Source organism: Manis javanica, chromosome 7, assembly GCF_040802235.1.
Source record: "Manis javanica isolate MJ-LG chromosome 7, MJ_LKY, whole genome shotgun sequence".
NCBI classification, from domain to species: domain Eukaryota; kingdom Metazoa; phylum Chordata; class Mammalia; order Pholidota; family Manidae; genus Manis; species Manis javanica.
This window is the reverse complement of record NC_133162.1, coordinates 27712106-27736293: the sequence shown is the minus strand read 5'-3', so window position 1 is coordinate 27736293 and position 24188 is coordinate 27712106. Positions and strand designations below refer to the sequence as shown.

Here is a 24188-nt window from a genome sequence, read left to right as displayed (position 1 = left end):
CTCCAGACACCTTCTTGAACCCATCCTCACCCTAAAAATACATTATAATAAATCTTAAAAAAATGTTCTAGTAATCAGTACTTCTCTATTTGAAAATAACCAATAGTTCCAATATAGGTTATTCTCACAAAATATAAGCTGAACAGTTAGTTAGCATATGTCTTACTGTTGATGAAGGTGACATAAGCAAAGGATAGGGGCACAGTGTTTGTTTCTGAAAAAAATAAAATTAAAATTTAGTCTTATAGGATTTGCCCCAGTTAAAAAATCACTCCAAAGTTTTATAACAAATTATTTTATAACAAACTCTTAATTATCTGATAAGGAACTATTCAATTCTGTGTATTATCAGGTTTAATATATTTTTAACTTTCTTCTTACTTGACTCCTCAGTCAACTTTACTTTCATGAGCAGAGGTAATTATATAATGCATCTGACCCCAGTGAAATGAGACCAGGACAGCAAAGCACTTAGCAAAAGCATATGTGTCATCCTACAGTCAAGCATATTTGAAAACTGGATTATCTTTTAGGGAATTAATGTATGTGCTCTTGATTTTTACAAAACTTAAGTCTGCCCTGTTTTCCCACCAAGTGAGTTATACATTCCTTAATGGCAGGTACCCCTTCTCTTTCAGGTTTCAAGAATCTGGTACAAAGCCTTTTGCATAGCAAGCACTCAATGCCCACCTGCTAATGATGATTCAACTCCAATTCCCAAATAAATTAATTAAATCTTTCTTCCAAAACTGGCCCCACACTGCTAATTTTCTTTTTTCCTCTAATTTCTTCTCTCAGAATATTTATTCCATTCATTCTTTGCACTTTGCTACCACGTGATCCCAATGTTCATCATCTCACTCTTTTAAATATTGCCCCCAGACCTCTTCTCTTCCAATCTACTAAATGATTCATGCCAAACTAAGGTTATCAATGTACCCATTTTATCATATCCCTGCTCAAACTTTGACCATGAGGCATGAGGTTTCTTCCTACTGACAGAGGCTTCTTCTCTAATAATCCTATTCTCAATGCTCGAAATACACAAAAAATAAGTTTGCACTGGACACTCTGTAAACAGGTTTTGTTACTATATTTGCTATTACTAATACCAAAAGGCTATTCTTATGCTATCATCTCAGTGCAACCTGGTATTCATATCCATTCAGAACCTCCCCCGCCCACCCCCACATCCTGCACTATTTCAGCTAGGACAGACTATTCACAAGAGGACTTTTGATGTCTCCCATACAAGCCTCTCCATTCAAAACCTTAGCATACTTCTTGAAAAAACCCTTAGAAGCCCACATTCATCTTGGTCTTCTGTAGCCTGCTAAAGAAATTATGCTTGATCACTAATTTTGATACTTGCATTTTAATATACTGCACAGCACTTAATGGCAGTAAGATTTTGCACTTAGTGGCAGGTACCCAATACATTTTCACTGATTTGATACTGTTTTGCTTAGATGTTCCTGAAAAAATAGGGTCTTGGTCCTGTATTTCTATATTCCTTTATGATTCAGTATCTATTGGTCACAAGCTTGGGGTCCTGAGAATTAAAAGTGATTCTTTTTTTCCTCACTTAGCTCTAAGGTAATTCCATCAGGACCACAGAGAGAACTCACTGGAGACACTGCTACTATTTAGACACAACAGGCCCTTTAGCAAATAAGAATAAAAGCATGCCATAACTCCCACTCTACTGGCTTTGAAATGAACAGGCTTTCATAAAGCTGCAGAACCACCATATTTTCCTTGTTTTGCTAGATCTCCATGAAACCCTTATAATAGGGCCTGTTTCCCTATTTTCAGCTAGGTGGCTGTTTTGATAAGCTTTATTACCTGGCAGGCTATCATTCTGTTGTTTATTTCTATATAATAAAGGTGAATTTTTTAAAGATTACAATTTAGACCCTGAAAAGCCCTGTCACTGAGTTTTTTGCATTAGTCTCTCGTTTACATCACAGAGAGTCATGCAGCTATTCTCTTGGCATCGTAGGTGATTCCTTAGGAATGGAGGCTACCTAGTGGTTATTTCCAGATTTCTGAAACAAAATGAGGAATTCCAGAATAGAGTGATCAGATTTCAAGAACAGAAAAACAGGAAGTCGTATGACTCCTAGGGCCAGCCTGGGCCTTTCACTCAGGCATGGTTAATCCCAGCCATCACATGGTTTGCTTTTTCTAGTTGGGACTTTTTTATTTGAACAAGAAATGCATTGGGAATAAGGTGATAAGAACAAATATAAGTCTCTGAATATAAGTAGGCTGACTCTGATGTATTAGGTCTCTCACTGAATCCTAGTGCCCAGGGACTATGTGTTTTATGCAGACTGGTACATATTTTACTTAGGTTTCCATATAAGCCAAATCAGAACCTTAATTCTGCTACCACACACATGGCATCACAAATTTATGACATGAGTGCTCTGATTGATAAATAGCATTCATTAATTTATCTATAAATATATTAATTTTGGAGGGAGGCGGCCTAGAAACATGAGGTTATAGGCAAGGGATAAGCATTCCATATTATATGAGATAATTATTATGGACAGTTCATCACTCCCATTAAATTTTTTTTTCTCCTCTTTCTCTTTCTTTTCCATGTCATACTCTCATTGTTTTGTTTTGTTTTTCTCTCTTCCCCCCACCCCCTCTTTATTTTTTAGCATAGTCACTGGCCATGGCCCACCTGCATTGATCCTTCTAAGACACAGCCTTGTAGGGAAAAGTCCAAAACAACTAGAAATATTCAGGAAAAGGAAAAAGAGTGAGATCTGCTGGAGGAGCCACTGGTGGCTCTGACTCCAGGTAGAATCCACCAGAGAAATGTGCACACAGACCACACTTCACATAATTATGGCAAACAAGGTCCCCCAAAGCCCATCTCAAACTCCAGGAATCCCAGGTTAAGAGTAATAAAAATAGCTAATCTTTATTGAGTGCTTACCTTGTGCCAGATGCTTTACATGTATAACCTTATTTAATCCTCATGACTGCACTGAAGTAGGTATTACTGTCCTCATTTTGTAGGAAAGAAACAGGCCAAGAGAACTTAAGTAACCAGCCCAAAGTCACATCTGTTAAGTTGTGGAGCTAGCTTTAAATCTAGGGCCATCAGAATTTTTATCCCCCTAAACTATATTGCCTGCTCTGAATACATTGATAAATACATACACACACACACACACACACACACACACACACACACACACACACACACACACACACACACATATATATATAATTTTTTAAAGTACACTTTTTCTCTTAATACCCACAATATTTTTGAAAGGTAAGCAAATAACAATTGACTAAAGGCAGCATGGTAAAACAAAACATCTCAAATATTATCCTACATGTTCTTAAGGTTTCCAAATCCCCTCCTGACATGTATTAAATCACCAAGGATTTATTTACACAGAACAGAAAAAGCTTCACTGCTACACTGAAGGTACCAAGGAAAGATAAACAGCAGGAAACAGGATTCACAGTACTAGAAGAGAAGGATAAAGAATGTATACCACTCATGAGCTGAGACACAGATCCAATGGACCAGTTTCCAGTCTGAGGAAGTAGAAGGGCCATTCCAAGCATTAGACTTGAAAATCAGGAACTCTAGACCTGAGTCTCATAAACTAGATCAATACCTGCCTATTAATATGGACTGTCATGTAAAGAAAACAAGAGGGATCAAAGCCATTTCTGTGTCTCATACTGAACTTCCTAGAAAAAGATCAACTGCATAGGTATACCTAACTTCCCCATCCTCAAAGGATATGTGGTCAAATCAGAAAGCACATAGGGCTGAAAGGGGTGTTAAAAAACACAGACAAAGAGCTGAATAATGAGGTTACTGGCAACAGAACATCAGCGAACAAGATAAAACCACGGATAATTAGTGTTTCTTTCATTCTCTCTTTTACTGCCCTGTATCTGCTTCCTCTGGGCTCCATTTACACCATTAAGTTCATTAGGCTTAACTGGTGAAAAGTTAGTCAAGAAAAGATCTACAGATTCCAGGACCCAGTCTAACCTTGAGTTAGTCTTGGTACAGTTGACTCACACCTGAAAGGGTCACACCAAGGTCTTCCTGAGAATCTCTCAGGTGGTCCTGGGATTCCTGAGGTGGATTTTAACTTCAAACCAAGTTCAGAACCCATTAGACCAGACTTCCCAGGGGAAGCATTCAGCAGAAAATCTCTCTTTTTTGTACATAAGACTTGACTACACAAGACGTAATTATGAAGCAAAACAGCTAATTCCAGAAGCCACATGCTCAAATTCCCCAAATGTTGCAGACATACTGCATAGTCCCACCTAGTATATTTTTACATCTACTATTTGCTCCAGGAACCAGGGGTGGGAGAAGACAAGCCCGTGCCCCGCACACCCTCTGCACAGCTCTGGGGGAAGTCACTGTGCTCTTCTCTCTCTGACTGCTCTGATGTGGACAACGGCCCTCCAGTGAGAGCTCTGTGGGTAGGCCCGAGGAGGTTCCCTGCCATACATGGCATCTTGATCTATTCTGTCTGCCTTCCCAACACTGATGAGCAAGGAAGTATACAGCAAAAGGGAAGAGGCTCAGGGTAAAGTGAAGTGCAAGGGACTCCCCCCAAAATGTTGAGGATTAAGGTCAAAATCTAATATTCCTTTCTTCTCACTAAGAGTTAGGGAAGCTTGCTACATTTCCCCCTCTCCCCACCTCTATGTTCTCTCTCTCTCCGATGTGTACATGGTTTAAGAAATTGAGCCTATCCCTTCTGTGCCACACTCAAAAGAGCACGTAACAATATTAATAACATACCCAATAAATTCTACCATTCTGATGACTGCTCTGAGTCACTGAAGAATTGCATTGGTCATACGCCTCAGTTTGGAGAACACTACTGGATTCTGGGTTTATGGAGAAATTTATGGACTTAATCAAGGGTACTTGTTCAAACAGTTCATAGTCCCACTTTAGTTCTACATGTATCAGACTGCAAGTGAGAAATGCTTGGAATATCATTAAGACATGGCTTTGACTATCTGTTTTAAACCACTTCCTTTGAAACTGGTTCTGATGAGAACTTTAACATTACCTAATGGTAGAGCAGTAAAATGGGGAAGTTTTACATCTGCCTTATAATTTCTATACCACAACTCGTGCTCTACTATTATGCATTTAGAAACAGTAATGTTGTTAGCAAAGTGATATCAGTTTTTATGGAAATGTAGTCTGAAGTATGGTTGCAGTGTGGAACAGTGGAAAGAGAATACTGGACTTATAATCAAGTGACATGACTTTGCCTTCTGAGGCCCAAACCTCTCATCTACAGTTAACATCCTTGGAATCTCATTTTCATTTTTTATTAAATGCAGTTAATCACACTCATTTTGCTGCCTCCCAGGTCTGTGTTGACCAAATGACAATGTATATCTGAGAAAGTAAAGTACCGTGAAAATTAAAATGCTATTCAAATATAAAGTTGTATTATTAGCATTATTAGCATTATCTTAGTATTTATTTCTAAAGACTCTCTAGAGGTTAGTCACCTACCAAAATTCAATAAAAGATATAGTCAAAATGGACTGACTCTGCCAATCTTATTTTAAACAGTCTATTCTTGGATGATCAACTTACCTCGATGGAGGGGAAGACTGTTCAGTTCTTGGGATGTAAATTCACAGATACAGACAAACAGCCTCTCTCCCTCTTTTAGACTGGGAATGGTCACAATTTCCACAAAACTGCTGGGGAACTGTCCTGAAAATGAACGCAAACATTTCCAATATTGAAATTTCTTTTTCTGTGTACCAGGACAAAAGGTTTTTTTTGAGCCCATTTATAGACCCTGAACTGAAAACTCACTTAATACTCATAATTGGAGAATCTATTTTAGAAAAAGTACAGTACACAAAATTAGATGCATGCAGAACACAGAGAATATAATTCAATCCAGTAAGCATTTATTGGGTGCAACTCTATGCAAGGCATGCTGCAGAGGGATAAATACATAAGGTGGTCTTGGCCCTCAAAGGCCTTATAATTTAGTTCAGACAGAAAATCTGATTCAGCACAAACAATAATTCAATTCTGAAATCCAGTGTTACAACACAGGTATGCAAAGTGCTATGGAAGTTCAGAAAAGGTAGAAAATGGATCAGGAAGAATAGAAAAATTTTATGAAAAGATCGCATTTGACTGAAGTTGGGTTGAGCTTTAATAGGTAGCAGTAGACAGACAAGGCCTGTGGGTTGGAAAGCATCAGAAAGGTCAACTGCTTCTACCCTCTAAACAGCTCTTGCATCTGTCCACTTATCTCCACGCCCACCACCCCTGTGTGGGCCACCGGCGTCTCTCACCCGAATCGCTGCAGCACCCTCCCTTCTGCCTCCCTGCCTTTGGTTTTTCCCCTTCCTATCATCCCCCAATCTGCAGCAGTAAGCTAGCTTTCTAAAACACAAACCTGACCTTACTGACAGCACTTGGGTGGTATCCCATTTCCGTTACTCCTCACCATGTTACACTCTGTCCTCTGATCTGGCTTCTGCTCATCTCTCCAGCCCAATCTCCCCCTTCTCAGCCACTCATACTTCACACCATACTGAGCTTTTCCCAGTCCCTCCATGTTTTTTTCTCTCTCATTCCAGGGCCTTTGAATAAGCCATTCTCTTTGTCTATCTCTTTTGCTTTGCTAACTCCTACTCATCATTTTTGTCTCACCTGAGATATCATTTCTCCCAGGGAATAATTTATTATCTCCTAAATGTGGGTAAAGTGTCAAAAGAGTCTGTTCTGAAGACTGTATAACATACTCCAGCCCAGACTTACATAAATAAATTTAAGTTAAGGAATGGACTTAACATAGGTATACAGTGTTTGAAGAAAACATCCACCTTCTTGTAAGATAATTAATGAAAAAAATGGTGCTAATGTATATTTTAAAGAATAGAAAGAAAGAAGCTGGGTGCATGGAAAGTGGGAGATAGGTGCATCTGAGGAGAGGGCAGCTTTAATAAATTTAGGCCAGCCATGGATCTAGGAAGGAGGGGACAGGATGCACCAGGCTCCCTTGAAAAGAATGAAAGAAAGGGTGGGAAATGTTAAAAGAAGAAACAGCCAGAGAAAACAAGGTGAAGAGCACCTATGTTCCATAAATCAGAGATAAAAGCCGGCAGTGAAAAGCAGTGGCAAACAACAGGAGTCTGAAGAGAGGAGCAATATGTATTTTCAGAAGAGAAACAATGGTGCTGAATACAAAGGATAAAGACCAAAGACTTAGGAACGGAAGAGAAAGACGTGAATAAAAACTAGGCTGGGGACAGCTGACACTGAACCATTTCAACCTTTTGGAGGACCCAAGGAGAGACGGAATGATAGCAGACATTCTCTGCTCGCTGGACAGTCTGAATACATAGGGAAAAACACAAAAGTGTTCTGAAGCCTGTTGGCTTCGGCAGCCCGCTTAACCTTCACTTTCCATGTGGAAAGAGGGGAGGGTCCATTTTGTACATGAATTATGAGCTTACCTGTCACATCCTCCTTTTTTCCCAGCAGCCAAAATTCATCCACCACGGCTAACACCTCAATAACATCCCCCACAAAAAGTGGCAGTTCTTCCGACACACTAGGGCAAAAGTCAAAGATGGCTCGAACCACTGAACCAGCCTCCATGTCTTTTAACCTGGAAAGAAAAGTGAGAAGAAACCACAAATCATAAATACATCACACATTGTAATACAGATTCATATCTTGAAAATGATAAAACTTAAGATGTAAAGATACTTAGAAAGTCAAAGCTAAGCAAATAAGTTTGTGTTTCACACTTAAAGAAAAACAAAGTACTGTCTCACTTATTTCTTTAAAAATAGTAACTTCCTCATACGTTTTTCATTTGATTCTCAGTCATTCTGGAGTTGGGAAAAAAAAAAAAGAGTGGCCTATATCTGTGAGTGGTAGAGAAGACACAAGCTGGGAAACGTGGCTTTTCAATATACCCGAAGAGGGCAATAAGGAAATTAACGCTTTTAAAGTACCAGGCAATATCATACTTTTAAAATATATAGTATTTGAAAAGTAAGAGTTTTAAATATGCATTTCATTATTCCCCATAACCACCTTAAAAGAAAAGAATATTGAGATTTGGCAAGTGAGAAACAGGTTGGAAAACTTGATTTGTCCAGGATCACGGAGCTCACAGACGCAGGGCCAGGATTCAGACCGAGGGGGCGCTCTGGCTCCTCCCTACGGAGATGGTGTCTGCAAAAAAGGAACCTCAACCTGAAAAACAGCAGCAGGACCAAACCTCAACGGCAGAGATTTAAAACGTACTGAAAAGTAAAAAGGAATCAAAAGAACAAGAAAGGGCTACGTAGATGGCGCCTGCAGACAAGATTTCGTACACAATACCGGATCAAGAATGTGTTTTCAGTTCAAAGACACCTACGGCCCAGCCCTGCAAGGCATCTCTGCACTGTCACAGTGCCTGTGTTGGAATAAGGTTGTGTCTGTCACCTTGACCTGTGTGGCCAGGACCTTAGGTGTATGTTTAGGCAACAGAAATGGAGGAAATAAATGGAGTGCATATGCCCACCTTGTAAACGACCAGATAGGGTTAGCTACCTTTCTCCCTATTTTTCTTTATTTGCCTCAAGTATTCATTTGGTGTTGGTAGAGATGAAGATTCTTTCATCTTACATATATAAGTGCCTCATTACAAAAAAAAGGAAATAGTTACAGCTCTGTAAGTTTTTAATCTAAGAAAACAATGGTATAGATAAACCTGTTAGGCATATAACAGTTCAGTATATTAATGCTAAATGCCTATAAAATATTAATGAATCATGTAACACAATTACACATTTCATATTTAATTTGTACTGCTGCATAAAAGGAGCTATCATTGTGTTACTAGAACTTTTTTCTATAGTGAGATGATATGCCTTAGGTCCACAGCAGGCAAGAGAAGTGGCTAGTAATGTTCCCCACATCCTCTGCCCTCTCCTACCTTGTATTTTCTTTAAGTATTAAAAAACTAATTATAGTCACATCCTGAGGAGGCAGCATAATGGAATGCGGACTACTGGGCTTCTGGAGTTATAGGCCAAGGTTAAAATCCCAGCTCCACTGCTGATCAGCTGTTTCATCTTGGACATATTACTTAATCTCTCTGGGCTCCAGATTCCTGGTTCAGAAAAACGGAGATAATCACACTCTCATAATACTCATCAAGAGGGTGATAATAATATGAAAATAAGCATAATCCCTAATAGTTACTGATCACTTACTATATGCCAAGCCTTGCTCCATGTACTTTCCTCACTGAGTCCTTGCAACAACCCTATCGTACAGTATTGTTCCCATTTTGCAGATGAGGAAGCAAACTCAGAGACATAATATAATCTGCCAAGGTCACAGAGTAAGTCAGAGATGAAATGGGAACCCAGATCTATCTGTCTCCAAAGCCTTAACCAGTATGCTACTGGTACAGGAGGTGCTCAATAAATGTTAGCAGTTATTACCAATATCATTTCCATAATCAACTACAAACTCAAATCTTTGTCACTGATACAGCACCAACAGAGGATGTGCTATTTCAAGTATATAAACACTACGGAGTTTGCCCTTTCAACATATCAAAACTCAGTTAAAACTTTGACCATGTTTTAAAAATAGATACATTTTATACCTCCCTGCCTTCCTCAACAGAGGAGAGGGGACATGATTTACTCTTTGGCTGATGGATGTGAGTTCATTGTGAACACCATACATTACTGGATGTGTATAATATATAATTCCAGTACTGTATAACTTTCAGGCTTTTCTCTTTTGATGTCATCCTTCCCTCTGCTATCAGTTTATCTCTCTGTTAACTTTTCTACCCTCTTTCTAGATTATTGTTTATAATCTGCTGGGGAGCAGGACCACCCACGCACCACCAAATTTATTAAAAGTTCCCCAACAAAAAGTAAACAAGCTTTAAATGAGAGGCTAACAAACTCTTTAGTGGTGGTAAAGTACATGTGTTAGAGTTTTTCAACAGTTATTTTTTTATGTGCTCTGAGGCCCCTTTCTTTTTTTCTGGCTGTCTTCCAGAGAGCTGAGGTTGCCAGATGTCAGATTTCCGCATAAGGATGGTGTCATAAATATTTTTCTTTAAACAAACATACTCATTTGCAACTCCCTTGTTTTCCTCTTTCTACTACATTTTTTCAAGTTCCATCTCACTATCAGACTAAAGATATACCTCATTACCTAAAATATCAAGTAAAGAATTAGCATGGGCCCCATAGGATGTCAGGAGCTGCCCTATTACACTGAGAAGTAACCTCTGGGATCTGAAAGAGTTACAGTTTCTCCCCAAAAACCTTTCTGCTCTACCAGAAAATGACTCAGAAGCGGAGGAGGGGCTGCCTCAGTAAATACTTTTACTGACTGACCTCCTCCCCTACTGGAAGAGTGCGTAATCCCTGAGGAATACACACCCTGTGGGGTGCTGAAGTCAGAGCCTGGCTGACTTACAGAATTCATGTGTGAGACCAGAAAGGGGAGCTCAGTGTCCTCTGCTGTGCGTGGAATACCATGAAGTTCATCTCAGTCTTCTCTGCTCTGCATACACTATGAAAACAACTATTATTGTTTCTTTCTGGGCCATTTTAGAGGCCTGAACTTAAATTTTGAAACTTAATCATAAATAGCTTAGAGAAACTACTCCACCAACTCCAGATGGAAGTAAAAAGAGCTGCAGAGGAAATCAGAACACAGATGGGCTTGAGAGAGGGAAGAGGAAATAACTGCCTGTGTGGCATGATGTCAGGGACATCAGAAAATTCTGCTGTGAAAACACCACCTTCTTCTCTTGCTGGTGTCCCCTGGGGTTCCCTCTGGGGAGTCAATCTGCATTGAGATACACAGCTCCTTAGTCCTTCAAACCTTTTTAGAACAGAGAACCTAGTGAGGGAAGAGAGTCTTGTTGGTGTTGTTTGCTGGTCTCAAGCAGTGTTAGACACCTAAATCGCTCTCACAGTTTTAGTGAGCAAATGCTTTATTGACCTTTATGAAATATATAGAAGAGTTCCAACCAAAATCTCTACTTCTACTCATCCAAAACTAAATTAACCATCTTTCTCACAAGTAGCTTTTACCTTTCAGTGTGTGTAACAGTGTCATATAAATCTTCTAGATCAAACGTTTCCTTGGACTTCTCCTCCATCCTCTATAGCCAATAGTACACTGACGACAACAACTGAGCTAAGAACTTGAACTGTCCCACAATGCAAGCTAGACAGCAAGGCTATAGAGCCAGGACACCCAGGGTTCAAGTCCCAGGGCCACCACCGAGCAGTATAGTTAGCTTGCTAATAACTAACTAGCTAAAATCCAGTTCTGTTTGCCACCAATGCCCATTTTCTTTTTATTATAAACATCACTTCTCTTAAATCTTACTGGTTCTTTCTTCAAAATCTTCTAGACTTCCATTTTCCTCTTTTTGGTTCTCCACATTTTATTGTGAAAATGTTCAAACAGCAAAGTTGAAAGAATTTAGTACCCACCACCTAGATCCTACCACTAACATCTTACTGCACCTACTTCATCACATATCATCTCCTTATCCACTTACCAACTATTTTGATTTTGATATATCGAAAATATTTTTATTTCTAATGCATTTCAAAATAAATCACAGATATTTTCCACCAGCACTTCACTTCAGCATATATATCTTAAGAGTTCATTATTTACAGTTTTTTTTCTAAGTACCATTTTCCTCTTTTCTTGGCCATAGATACAATTCTTTTTTCCACATTAATCTTTCAGTGAACCTGTCTAATCTTATAAACTGAATATTTATAATCTTATAAATCTTATAAATATTCAACAAATATTTATTAAGCTTAATGGAGTCAATCAAATTCCCATGCAGGCTAAAAAGTCAGCTCTACTGGGCAGGCTGATCATGTGATGACCCTTTGGCTCAGTATTCTTTAAATATTTATTCTCTTTTCCTGACAGGAGCATTAAACTCTCTTCTATTGGCCTAAGCAATTCAACTCCTATCAGAAAGTATCTACCTTACCTAGGAAAAAATAATACCCTGCAGATAACCTGACCAAGACAGAGGGAGAGATTCTTAAATCTAAAGTGATTATTTTTGGTGCCTCTAGGATATTTAACACTTTCCGTGGACTAATTCCCTTGGCAGCTACCTTTTAATCCAGTTTTACTCCCATGATAGATCAAGGAACATTTAAGATAGTGTGTAGAAGATAAGCCATAGTTCCTACTCTGAAGAAGCTTACCCTACTCTCCACCATTTTCCCAAAATATGTTCTGAGGACACTAATCAGTTCTCAAATGCAAGGGCTCCATGGTTATAACCTTGGGGAAGATTAGGACCATATTTCTGTCTTGGAGGGGCATAAAAAACACCAGCATGTTAAAGATTGAGATAATCCAACCAAGAATCCTTTTAAATTCAGCTTTTCTAAACTCATTTGGCCAAAGCACTTTCTTGGGTCAAAGTTAGATTTTTTTTTAACCTCATCTCACTGCACTTATTCATAAGCGGTCCTCTGTGCTGTCCAATCAAAATGCTCTCTGCTCCCAGAAAGCACTTTCTGCCCAGACCTTGCTCATTTGTTTACATGCTGCTGCTTTTATCCATGGTGAGTTCCCCTGTTTTTCCACATATTTAAAGACTCCTCACACTTTACTTCTCCAAATGATGCCCACCTCTCCTAATCAAGTCCACTTCCACCTTTCAGGTCTCAGCTCCTGTCCCTATGCACCAAATCCTTCAAAAGTCATGCTAATTTTTTAGTGGAGGAATCCAGACATCAATAATTTCTAAATATATTTAAAGCCTTCAAAATTTGTATCTCCGCCTCTTAGTTCTAACCTGCATTTAGCAGGGTAGATTTAGGAAGCTAATTTTCTAGTTTTCTATATTCACTGGCCCCATTTATTTCATGCATAGTTCTCATAAATCCTAAAAAACCCTCTGGTCATATGTCCTTCAGGGGCCCAGCAGAATACAGAAGGCATGATCAAACTGGGTAATTTGAGGAGGTTCTACGTAGAATAGAATAGACAGGATCAGGGAAAATAAAGGATTGAATTGTGCTCCAGGGCTGGCTGGAGAGCCATTCCAGGCCTGAAGGGGCAGAGAACTGGGTGGATAGCTGACTTGAGAGAAAGCTGTTCAGAACGGGTTTCTGAAGTCAGCCATGCCCTTTGTAGAACACAGCTGACGCACAGCCTTTGCTCTTACCTATATCATCTTGCAGATTTCTCAGACATCAGATTCAAAATGTAAAAGTTAAAACCATGACAGTGAAGGACGAAAACATAACATTCTGATGAAAATCAGAAATAAAATAATACTCTGAATGGGTATCACACAACCCAAATGACCATCTACAGATGAATGAAGTGCGGTATATACACGCAGTGGAATGTTATTCCACTGAAAAAAGGAAGGACATTCTGACACGTGCTGTAACACACAGGCAGGGATGGACCTTGAGGGCATTAAGCCAAATCACAAAGAGTCAAATACTGCGTGATTTCACTTACAAGATGTCCCAAGAGTAGACAAAGAAACAGAGTAGACTGGGGGCTACCAGGGGCTGGGGGCAGGGGAAGTAGGTATAGTTTCAGTTTGGGAAGAGGAAAATGTTCTGGAGATGGATGGTGGTGACAGATGCACAACACTGTGATGGTACTTTGTGGACTTTAAGGCCACAGAGCTGTAAAATGGTTGAATTGGTAAATTTTATGTCATATACATACATATATGTATATGACATCTTATGTCATATACATATATATAAAAAAAGACTTTTTATAATGTATGCCATAAAATATGAGAGAATGTAAAAGAAGGCCTGGGAAACTTCAGTAATTTTTAATGAGAGACATAGCTACAAGTCTGGACATATTGTACAAAAAAATCTCCTGAGATCACAAACAATGAGCTTTCACCCTGACAGATAACTGATCACACAGCTTAATAAGTGATTTCCAATGCAGCCTTTTGAGGAAAGACTGAACCTGGAACAGACTGAGGACACTGAACAAGCAGCAGGTGCTGGGCACTAGTGTGTCTTCCACCCTTCTCCACCCTGCCCTGTGTGCACCTCACAGCTGACCCACAACAACTACATCAAGGTGCTCCGTGCCACTAACTTCTAGCTGGGTTTGCCAGTGGGTAGCCCTGGCAGGTCTGATGGGAAAGGGACAGTACAGCGGGGATACTGATTCCCCCTGCTCCTTCCCTGCTGGGCTGTGAGTCAGCTATGGTCTACCAAAGGGCACAGATACCTTCAGAAACCCCTTCTGCACAGTCAGGTAACCACCCAGTTCTCAGCCCCGTCAGGCCCGGCATGGCTCTCTGGCCAGCCCTGGAGCACAATTCAATCCTTTATTTTCCCTGATCCTGTCTATTCCATTCTACGTAGGACCTCCTCAAATTACCCAGTTTGATCATACTTTCTGTATTCTGGTGGGCCCCTGATGGATAAATGCCCAGAGGGGTTTTTAGGATTCATGAGAACTATGCATGAAAGAAATGGGGCCAGAGAATATAGAAAACTAGAAAATCAGCTTTCTAAATCTACCCTGCTAAATCCAGGTTAGAGATGAGAGGCAGAGATACAAATTTTGAAGGCTTTAAAAATATTTAGAAAAATATTGATGTCCAGATTCCTCCATTAAAAAATTAGGCCCACTTTTGAAGGATTTGGTGCATAGGACCCAGACCCTAAATTTTTATTTCAAAATTCTTAGCGATCTATTTTACACCTAGGAAAGTATTTTGGAGATACTTGTGGGAGAGTTTTGAAAATATATCTTTTAGAAAGCACTAGTGACACCTTCTACATCCTTCCTAATACATTCCAAGTCATAGCAAAAGTCTAAATTGCGGGATCCCAGAACAAAATTTCTGAAGGTGTTTTCTTAACTGAAAGACAACAGATGCTTCCTCCTTTCTTGTTTGTTCCTACAAAGCCCCGGGGAGTGCTGAAGCCCACCTGAGAAGAGCTGGGGAATAGAGTCCTCTTTGTAGGGACTCTCCAGCATAGGGTCCTTCAAAAAAGTATGCTTCTGTGAGCATCTGGAAATTTCTTTACATCCTGGAACTGAACTCTCCAGAAAACATCACCTTTGAGAATGAGAATCCATTTTTAAAATTTCAAGTTGTAGCAATGAGAAGTAATATTTAACTTCAAAAGCAGCTGCATAGTTCTCTTACATTTGACAATATAGGGCTAAGAAGAATAGTATCCTCCCTTTGTGTGAAAGGATAAGAGGTGTCAGAAAATAGTCTAAATCTGGTTCAGGAAGGAAATGAGAGAAGCTAGGAAAACAGTACTTCCTCCTCTGGTTTATGCCACTGGACTTCAGTTTGGACAGAAGGTCAGCAGTCACTGGCCAGGTGATTGCAGAGAACTAGACAGATGCAGGGAAAAGCAGAGGCCATCTTCACCACGGCGTCCTCCATGAGGCTGAGCAGCCTGCCTGGGCCCATCTGTCCTCCTACAGCCTTTTCTGCCTGCCCACCGCACACCTCTGACTCACAGCATGTACTTAAACATGTTATGGAATGTTGGACTGTAAGAAAAGTGAAAAGCCTGTTCTGACTTAGGTAGTATGATCAGAGAGAAGAGGGTAGAAGAGAAAAGCAATCTACTATCATAAACCATCTTACAATCAAAATCTATCTCACATTTTGCTTATTTCGAGTTGGAAGGTGCAACCTCAGCAGATGGAAGAGAATATACACCTGAGTTTCTGCCAATCATGGAAGGGCCCTTCAGTCCATTTCAGGATTTAAACTGAACAACTCTCATTTAAAAACACCTGAACAGTCCTATAATGTTTTTTGCACCTAAAACCAGAATTTAAGCTAATGACCCTTCAAGATTGACTCTTATAGTAGAGCGGTTCCCCATCCTCTACATTAAGTTGATGTCTTTCTCCTTTTAAGCTACTTAAAAAAAATTTGCTCTATGTCACCTTTGTCTTTTTGACAAAAGGAAGATCCCAAGATTAATTAATTAATATTTCAACTTGAAGAAACTTACAGTAAAGAAACATTTTCAAATAAGGAATCTAAGAGTTCCTTAAGAACTCTCTCAGGTACACATTTCTTAAATCATGTATGAATCTCAATTAAGTTAAGGGGAAACTATAAAACAAAACTTTAGGGTGACGCTGCAGATAACAAGGAGCACAGTATGTGAAAACAGGCAGTTTTTAGGACAGTTTCCAGGAGACACCAAGAAAATGTGTTAACCCAGTGTTCCAAGCTCTGAGGACAAATATGACAGATCTGTAAGCAGGCATCTTGTTTCTCCTCCTTTTCTGTTTCAAATACAAGCTAGTTTTTCTGCTAAAGAAGATTTAAAAATACATGAGTTTTTCTACCCTTCAGCCTATTTTAAAGTATAAATAATAGTCCTGATATTTTGGAAGAAAAAATCAGGAAAGGAATTCTGAAAATGAAAAATAAATAGGAAGGAAAAAACTGTCCAACTGGAGTTAAAAATAGCTGAAAATACCCACCATTCTCAGGGTGGGTAACATAGATCATTTTAAGGAGCACCAACATGGAAAACAGGGACGGGCGGCTTTGTATCAACAAATAATGAAATCTAACACTTGCCTTTGATAGAAATTAGAGCCACTATACTTGAGGAAAATGTATGTATGGAAATGTCTGGCAGTTTCTATTCAAGATGAACCAGAGAGTTATGCCAAAATTCAGCAAACCCAACAAATGGCTGATTCCTTAGATGGTGTCAATGAGAAGGATTTTAAGTCCTAAATCAGGATGATCAAACCTGAAACTCAACAATGGAAAGGTTTGTCTCATATAAAAGAGATTGCTGACAGGAGAGGGGGTGCAATAATATGATATGTTAAGAAAATAATGTATCTATATGGAAACTTTGAACCTGGGAGTGAAACATTACAAACAGTAGTTGGAATAAAATAAAAGGAGAAAGAAACAGGTAGGAGATTTGATTTCTATTACAGACTGCCAGGATAGAAAACAAACATACTTAATAATAAGATTACAAAATTGCTACATAACTAAGAGTAGTGTCTGGTAGTTGATATGAGCTAGAATACTAATTCCCTAATAGCAAATTCTTATAATCACAGGCCAATTATGTCTTGAGCCTACACTGGGTCTTTTGCTAGACCATCTAGGTAGCTAGTGTGTCTGATTATTGTGATTCCTGCTAAGTGGCAGGCATAGTTAAGGATATGTACCAGTCCTGCATGTTTTGCTGTGTTTTTTTTCAAATCATGAATAGGAGTTGAATTTTATCAAATGGTTTTTCTATATCTACTGAGATGATCATGTTTTTCTCTTTTATTCTGTTAATGTGGCAAATTACATTAATTTACAAATGTTAAATCAACTTTTCACTCCTGGAATAAACCCTATTTGTTTATGATGTATTATTCTTTTTATGTTGTGCAAATTTCAATTTGTTACTATTCTGTTGATTTTACACCTTTGTTCTCAAGAGATATTAGTCTGCAGTTTTCTCTTCTTCAAACATCCTTGTAAGATTTGTGTATAAGGGTTGGGCTAGCTACATAAAGAACTGGGAAGTGTTCCTTCCTTCTCTATTTTCTGTGTAAGATTGGTATTATTTCATCCTTAAATATTTGATAGAATTCATCAATAAAATAATCTAGGCCCAGAGAACTTTAAGGAAAGGTTCTTAATTAAATATTCAATACTTTTATCAGATACAAGGCTATCCACATTTTCCATTTCTTCTTGTCTCAGTGTTTATAAATTATGTTTTTCAAGAAATCTGTCCACTAATCCAAACTATCAAATTTGCTGGCATGAAGTTATTTCTAATGTTTTTTTATTAATCTTTCAATGTCTGTATGATCTGTAATGATATTGGAAATTTGTGTTTCCTCTCCTTTTTTCTTAGTTTTGCTAGGGATTTATCAATTTTGTTGATCTTGTCAAAGAACCAAATTTGGTTTTACTAAATGTCTCCATTGTTTGTTTTCTATTTCACTAGTTTCTTCTTCTATTATCTTTTTTATTGGTCTCCTTCAACTTTAGGCTTAATTTATTTTTCTCATTCCTGTAAAAGCTTAGTAGCAGATTATAAACTCTTCTTCACTACTAATAATGTATATAATTATTATACAAGCATCTAAAATATAAGCATTTTACATATAATATTATATTATTACTTAAAAGCATCTAAAACTATGAATATCCCTCTTGACACTGTTCTAGCTTTATTCCACAGATTTTGATAGAGTGCTTTCACTTTCATTCAACTAAAAATATTTTCTAGTTTCCCATATGATTTATTCTTAAAACACTGGGTTGTTTAGAAGTGTGTTTAGTTTCCAATATTTCCAAATTTTCCAAATATCCAGAGATCTTTCTCTTATTAATTTCCAGTTTAATTCTGTTGTAGTCAGAAAACATACTTTGTATTATTCTAATTATTCTAAATTGAGATGTTTTATGACCCAGCCTATGGTCTATCTCAGTGAGTGCTGTATGTGCACTTGAAAAAAATATAAATTATGCAGTTGTTGAGAATAATGTTCTTTAAATGTCAGCTAGGTTAAGGCAATTGATAGCCTCATTCAGATCATATATATCTTTGCCGATTTTTATCTATTTGCCTATAATAAATAATGAGAAACTGGGGTGTTAAATCTAACTCTTATTGGGATTTGTTTTTCTCTTTAGTTCTGTCAGTTTTACTTGATGCACTTGGAAGCTCTATTATTAGGTAAATGCACATTTAGAATTTTTGTGTCATCCTGATGAATTGACCTTTTTATGATAATAAAATGGCCCTCTTTCTCTTCTGTAACATTCCTTGACATGTACTCTCTGACATTAATATAGTCATGCCAACTTTTATGCTGACTGTTCATATGGTATATCTTTTTCTATTATGTTTTTTTATTTCCAACACATCTAAGTCTTTATTTTTAAAATATACCTCTCCCTTGAAACAATATATATAACATTAACATATAGTTGATACATATAACATTAACACTGAATAAGCTGAAGGTGTATAATATGATAATACAGGACATGTATATATTGCAAAGTGATTACCACAATAAAGTTAGTTAACATATTTACCACTTCACATAATTACATTTGTTTCTTCAGTGAGAACACATAAAATCTGCTCTCTTAGCAATTTTCTGGTATTGTTATCTATAGTAGCCACCATGCTGTACATTAGATCCCCAGAACTTACTCATTTTATAACTGGAAGTTCATCCTCTTTGACCATGTCTCCCACCCCAACACCCACCCCTGGGGCAACCACCATTCTACTGTTTCTATGAATCTGATTTTTTTTAGATCCACATATAAATGAGATCACACAGTATTTGCCTTTCTCTGTCTTACTTCTAAAGTACATCTCCTTTAAATTATTAAGTCTTATAATTTATATTTTTAAATTAAAATATTTAGACCATTTACAATTAATGTAATTATCAGGCATCTGTTTTCTATTTGTCCCATTTGTTTGTTCATTCTCTCATGCCTCTTTTGGGTTAATCAAGTATTTTTTATTATTCCTTTTCATTTCTTCTGTTGGCTTTTTAGCTATACCTCTGGACTTTCAAGTGATTGTTCTACGGATTACAAATGTATTCTTAACTTATCACAGTCTACTTAAAGTTAATATTATACCACTTTACATACCATGTGTGACTAAAAAAACTGTATAATCCCATTTACCAATCCATCCTGTCCTTTGTGTTATTGTTATATGTATTACTTCTACATATTTGTAGTAAGCTTTAAAATATCTTCACATATTTTTTGATACCTTCAAAGGGAGGATCCTAATTCCTTTCCTCTTGAGTATTGGCTATACATAGTGACTCATTTCTAACTACAGAATGTGGTGGTAGTGGCAAGTGTGTGGTATCTAAGACTGGATGGTAAGGACAAACAGGAAGCCTTATGGAGAGGCCCAACAGGGTAAAACACTGAGGCCTCATGCAAATACCCATGTGAGTAAGCATCTTAGAAGAAGATCCTAGAGCCCCAAACTTTCAGACGAACGCAGCCCCAACCAGTATCTTGATGGCAACTCATGAGAAATGCTGAGCCAGACGCACCCAGCTAATCCACTTCTAAATTCCCAACCCACAGCAACTGTAATAATTGTTTATTTCTTTAAGCCACTAATTTGGGAGATAATTTGTTATACAGCAATAGACAATTAATGCAATATATTTAAAACCCCATAATACAGTAGTATTTTTGTTATAAACAATCAATTGTCCTTTAAATAAATTTTTAAAATAAAAGTATTTCACATTTGTCTGGACAGTCATCATTTCTAGTGCTCTACATTCCTTTCTACAGACCTGAGTTTCCTTCTGGTATCATTTCACTTCAACCTAAAGAATATTTTTTTTAGTTTTTCTTCCAGTACAAGTCTGTTGTCAACAAAATTGTATCAGCTTTAATTTATCTGAAAATAGTTTTATTTCACTCTCATTTCTGGAGGATATTTTTGCTTAGTCTATATAGTATTTGGATCGACAGCTTTATTCTCTTCTGTCAAACTTTACAGATGTTTCATTGTCTTCTGCCTATTTCAGATGAGAAGTCAGCTATTGTGCTTATCTTTGTTACCTTGTATGTAGTATATCTTTTTTCTCTGTCTACTTTTAAGACTTTTCTTTCTATCTTTGGTTTTCAGTGGATGACTATAATGTGTGTATGTGTCATTTTCTTCTTATCTACCCTGCTTGAGGTTCACTGAGGTTTTTGGATTTTGTGTTTTTCACTGAATTTGGGAAGATTTTGATCATTATTCCTTCCTTATCTTTCTGCCTCTCTTTGTGAGACCCAAATTAGATATATGTGAAACTGCTTGATATTGTCTCATAGTCACTACAGCTTTGTTATCCTCGTCTCTCCAGTCTTTTTTCTCTCTGCTTTTCAGTGTGGATAACTCCTGCTTATATGTATTCCAGTTCATCGGCCCCTTTCTTCTGCAGTGTCCCTCTCATCCTCTTCCTCTTAAGTCCATCCAGTTAATCTTTATTTCAGCTATTATACTTTCCAGTGTTAGAATTTCCATTTGGATCTTTTTAATAGTTCCATTTCTTTGCTGATATTTGCTCCTATTCATTCATTATGCCCATCTCTTCTTTTACATATATGAACATATTCACATCAGCTGCTTTGTATACTATATCCTTGTATACTATATCCACCATCTGGGCCATCACATGATGTATGTGTTGTATCTTTTTCTCTATAGAATGGGTCATATTTTTGCTTATGTCATATTTTTACTTCTTTGTATTCTAGTAATTTTTATTATACACTAAACATTGTGGATAATATGTTATAGACACTCTGGATTCTGTTATCTTCCTTTAATGAGAAATTAGATCCTTCTGATCCTGTTATATTTTTTTTTATGCCAGGTAGGGTGTGTTTATTTTGGTTTTGTCCTTAGTATTAAGATATGGCATTTATTCTAGAGTGTCCTCACTCTTAAAGTTGTCCTATCTGAGGTCTGAAGTGAATGTGTTAGGTGAATGTGAAGTGAATGTTTTCCCCAGTTTTACAGTTTATACCAGAGTGTAAGTCTGATACCAGTTCCTCCATCATGGACAGAAACTTTTCATAGCATTTTGTATTTGTAAATGTTTCATATTAAACTTCTAGGGTTCACATATTAGAATATTTTTTTAAACTCTCCAAATTTTAAACTGTCTTAGGATTTTGTACATAGGAGTGGTAGTCTTTTCCATAATATTAGGAGGCAGCCACTGTAGCCCAAAGATAGCTCCTCCTCCAATTTGCTACCATGTAGATTCAGGAATCTCTGATACAATATCAGAAAGGAAAAAGGGGGCCAATGATGCCTAAAATTAAATTTCCCAACAGCCAGGTGAAGGAGAGCTAAGAATAGGTAAAATGTGAGTTAGATAAAAAAGAAATATTTAATGTCTTTACACTATAGTGCACTGTACTAAAATTCATACCAGCAACACAGAACTAAAACAAGTCAAGAATCAGTGAATCAGTGGAGCACCATAATTCATAATTTGTCCCCAATCCTCTAACATCTTTGACACACCCTGACAACTTTTAGTCCTATGACTTTCACATCTATATCCATACCAAGTTCGGCAATTTCTTGTGCTTATAATATATACTCTTATGGATCAAACTGTGATTAAAGATTCTTCACCTTATGATAGAATTATGTATCCATACCCTTTACTGTGTGATTATGCAGGCCTCCCACTCTGGGCAGAGTATACTTACCCGTCACATTTCTGTTGGGTTTGGACATGTGACTTGCTTTGACAAAATGGGAGTGTCAATGGAGATGACATGAGCAGAAGCTTTACACCATATTTTATAGTTTGGTCTGTTTCCTTGTGCTCTAATAACCTACCATAAGCAGAGCATGCTCTGGGGACCTGCTGCTCCTTCAGCCTGGGCCCCAGAATAAAGACAAGGGGAAACAGTCTTGAATGTGAATGGAAACCTATAGAGTTCTGCCTCACCCAGCCTAAATCAGCCAAACAGCAGCCAGACTTCAGAGAATGAAAATCAATGTTTGTTTGGATAAGCCATTAAGATACTGAAGTTATCTGTTGCACAGCCAAAAAAAAAGAGATACAATACAGATGTCAGATGTTTTGAGCGGAGCAGTAGAGCATCTCACTCTTCCATTAAACATACATAACTCTTGTCATCTGGGTAAACTATTACCTTTTAAGGTCCAATGCAAATGATACCTCACAAGCCTATAAGATGAATCCTTCTCTCCTGTATACTCTACAGGGCATGGATCCTTTTGTGTATTTCATTCACTGACGTATATCAAACTCCCAGAGCACTGCCTGGTACATAGCAGGCCCTCCAAAATATTTGCAGAATAAACAACTTAACACACTGATCTACTTTAAGATAGGTGTTAAAATATATACTCACATTCCCAGTGACCACACTACTCTTTCCCACAGTCTGTATGGGGCCTCACAGGCCTCAATTCCAGGTTAGAAAGGTTGGGCTTTGATTTTTAGGTACTAGGAAGCACCTGAAATGCATGAGTAGGCAAGTATAATGATTAGAACTAGAACCGGTTGAAAGTGACTGAGCACCCCCAAATAAAAGAGAAAAGGGGAAGGCAGTGTGTGTGTGTACATGTAATTTCTTTTCACATGAAGACAAAAATATTCCAAGGAAAATCATTCTGGTTGTTGCTTTTCAAGTCACTTTAAAAAAACAGGTTTAATGTATTGTTATTCACAGACTATACAATTCATTCATTTAAAGTGCACAATTCAATGGCTTTTAGTGTATTCCCACAGTTGTACAACCTTCACCACTATAAATTTAGCACATTTTTATCATTTCAAAAATAAACTCCATACCCATTAGCAGTTACCTCCTACTTCCCCTCAACAGGCTCCCCACCCACCCCACCATTCTCCAGCCCTAGGCAACTAGTCATTTATTTTGTCTCTTTAGATTTGCCTATTTGGAACATTTCATATAGAGTTAGACAATCTGGTTCTTTGTGACTGACTTCTTTTACTTAGTATAATGTTTTCAAGGTCTTCATATCATTTTCAAATATAAATAAGATCAGCTTAAGATATGTGAATTAATTAAGAGCAGAGATTATAAAGCCAGACTGCCTGGATTTACATCCTAGCTCCATACCTTATTAGAGTTATATGGTTTGAAGCAAGTTACCTAACTTCTTTGTGCTTTAATTTCCTCATCTGTAACATGGACTTAGTAATAGAACCTGTCTCATAAGGGTGTACTGAAACTTAAATGAGTTAATGTATGTAAAGCACTGAGACTAGTACCTTACATACAGTAGACATTATACAGGTGTTATTTATTATTACTATCATCTACATGAGGGGGACTGTGGCTACAGTCTCAAAATCTTTTTCATCGCTTTGGGATTTGTTTTGATATTGAATAGGTTTGGAAATAAGTCTCAGGAGGGAGAAATGGGAAATGACTGCCAATGAGCACAGGGTTTCTTTTTAGAGTGATAAAAATGTTCTGAAATTAGTGGCTATGGGTACACAACTTTGTGAATATACTAAAAAGATCCATCTAACTGTATAGTTTAAAGGGGCGAATTTTATGGTTATATCT

General features: G+C 37.7%; 1 protein-coding gene across 3 annotated transcripts in view; it reads right to left on the bottom strand.

Moving 5' to 3' along the window:
- The window catches only part of DNMBP (dynamin binding protein), a 112301-nt gene that overhangs the window by 63718 nt on the left and 24395 nt on the right, over nt 1-24188 (bottom strand). For all 3 annotated transcript variants that reach the window (XM_073240555.1, XM_073240556.1, XM_037001229.2), the window contains exons 2-3: nt 7522-7676; nt 5633-5755 (exon numbers count right to left, since the gene is read on the bottom strand). In XM_073240555.1, the coding sequence (XP_073096656.1) occupies nt 5633-5755; nt 7522-7666 (268 nt within the window). In that variant the 5' untranslated portion in view covers nt 7667-7676. The remainder of the gene's footprint in view (nt 1-5632; nt 5756-7521; nt 7677-24188) is intronic.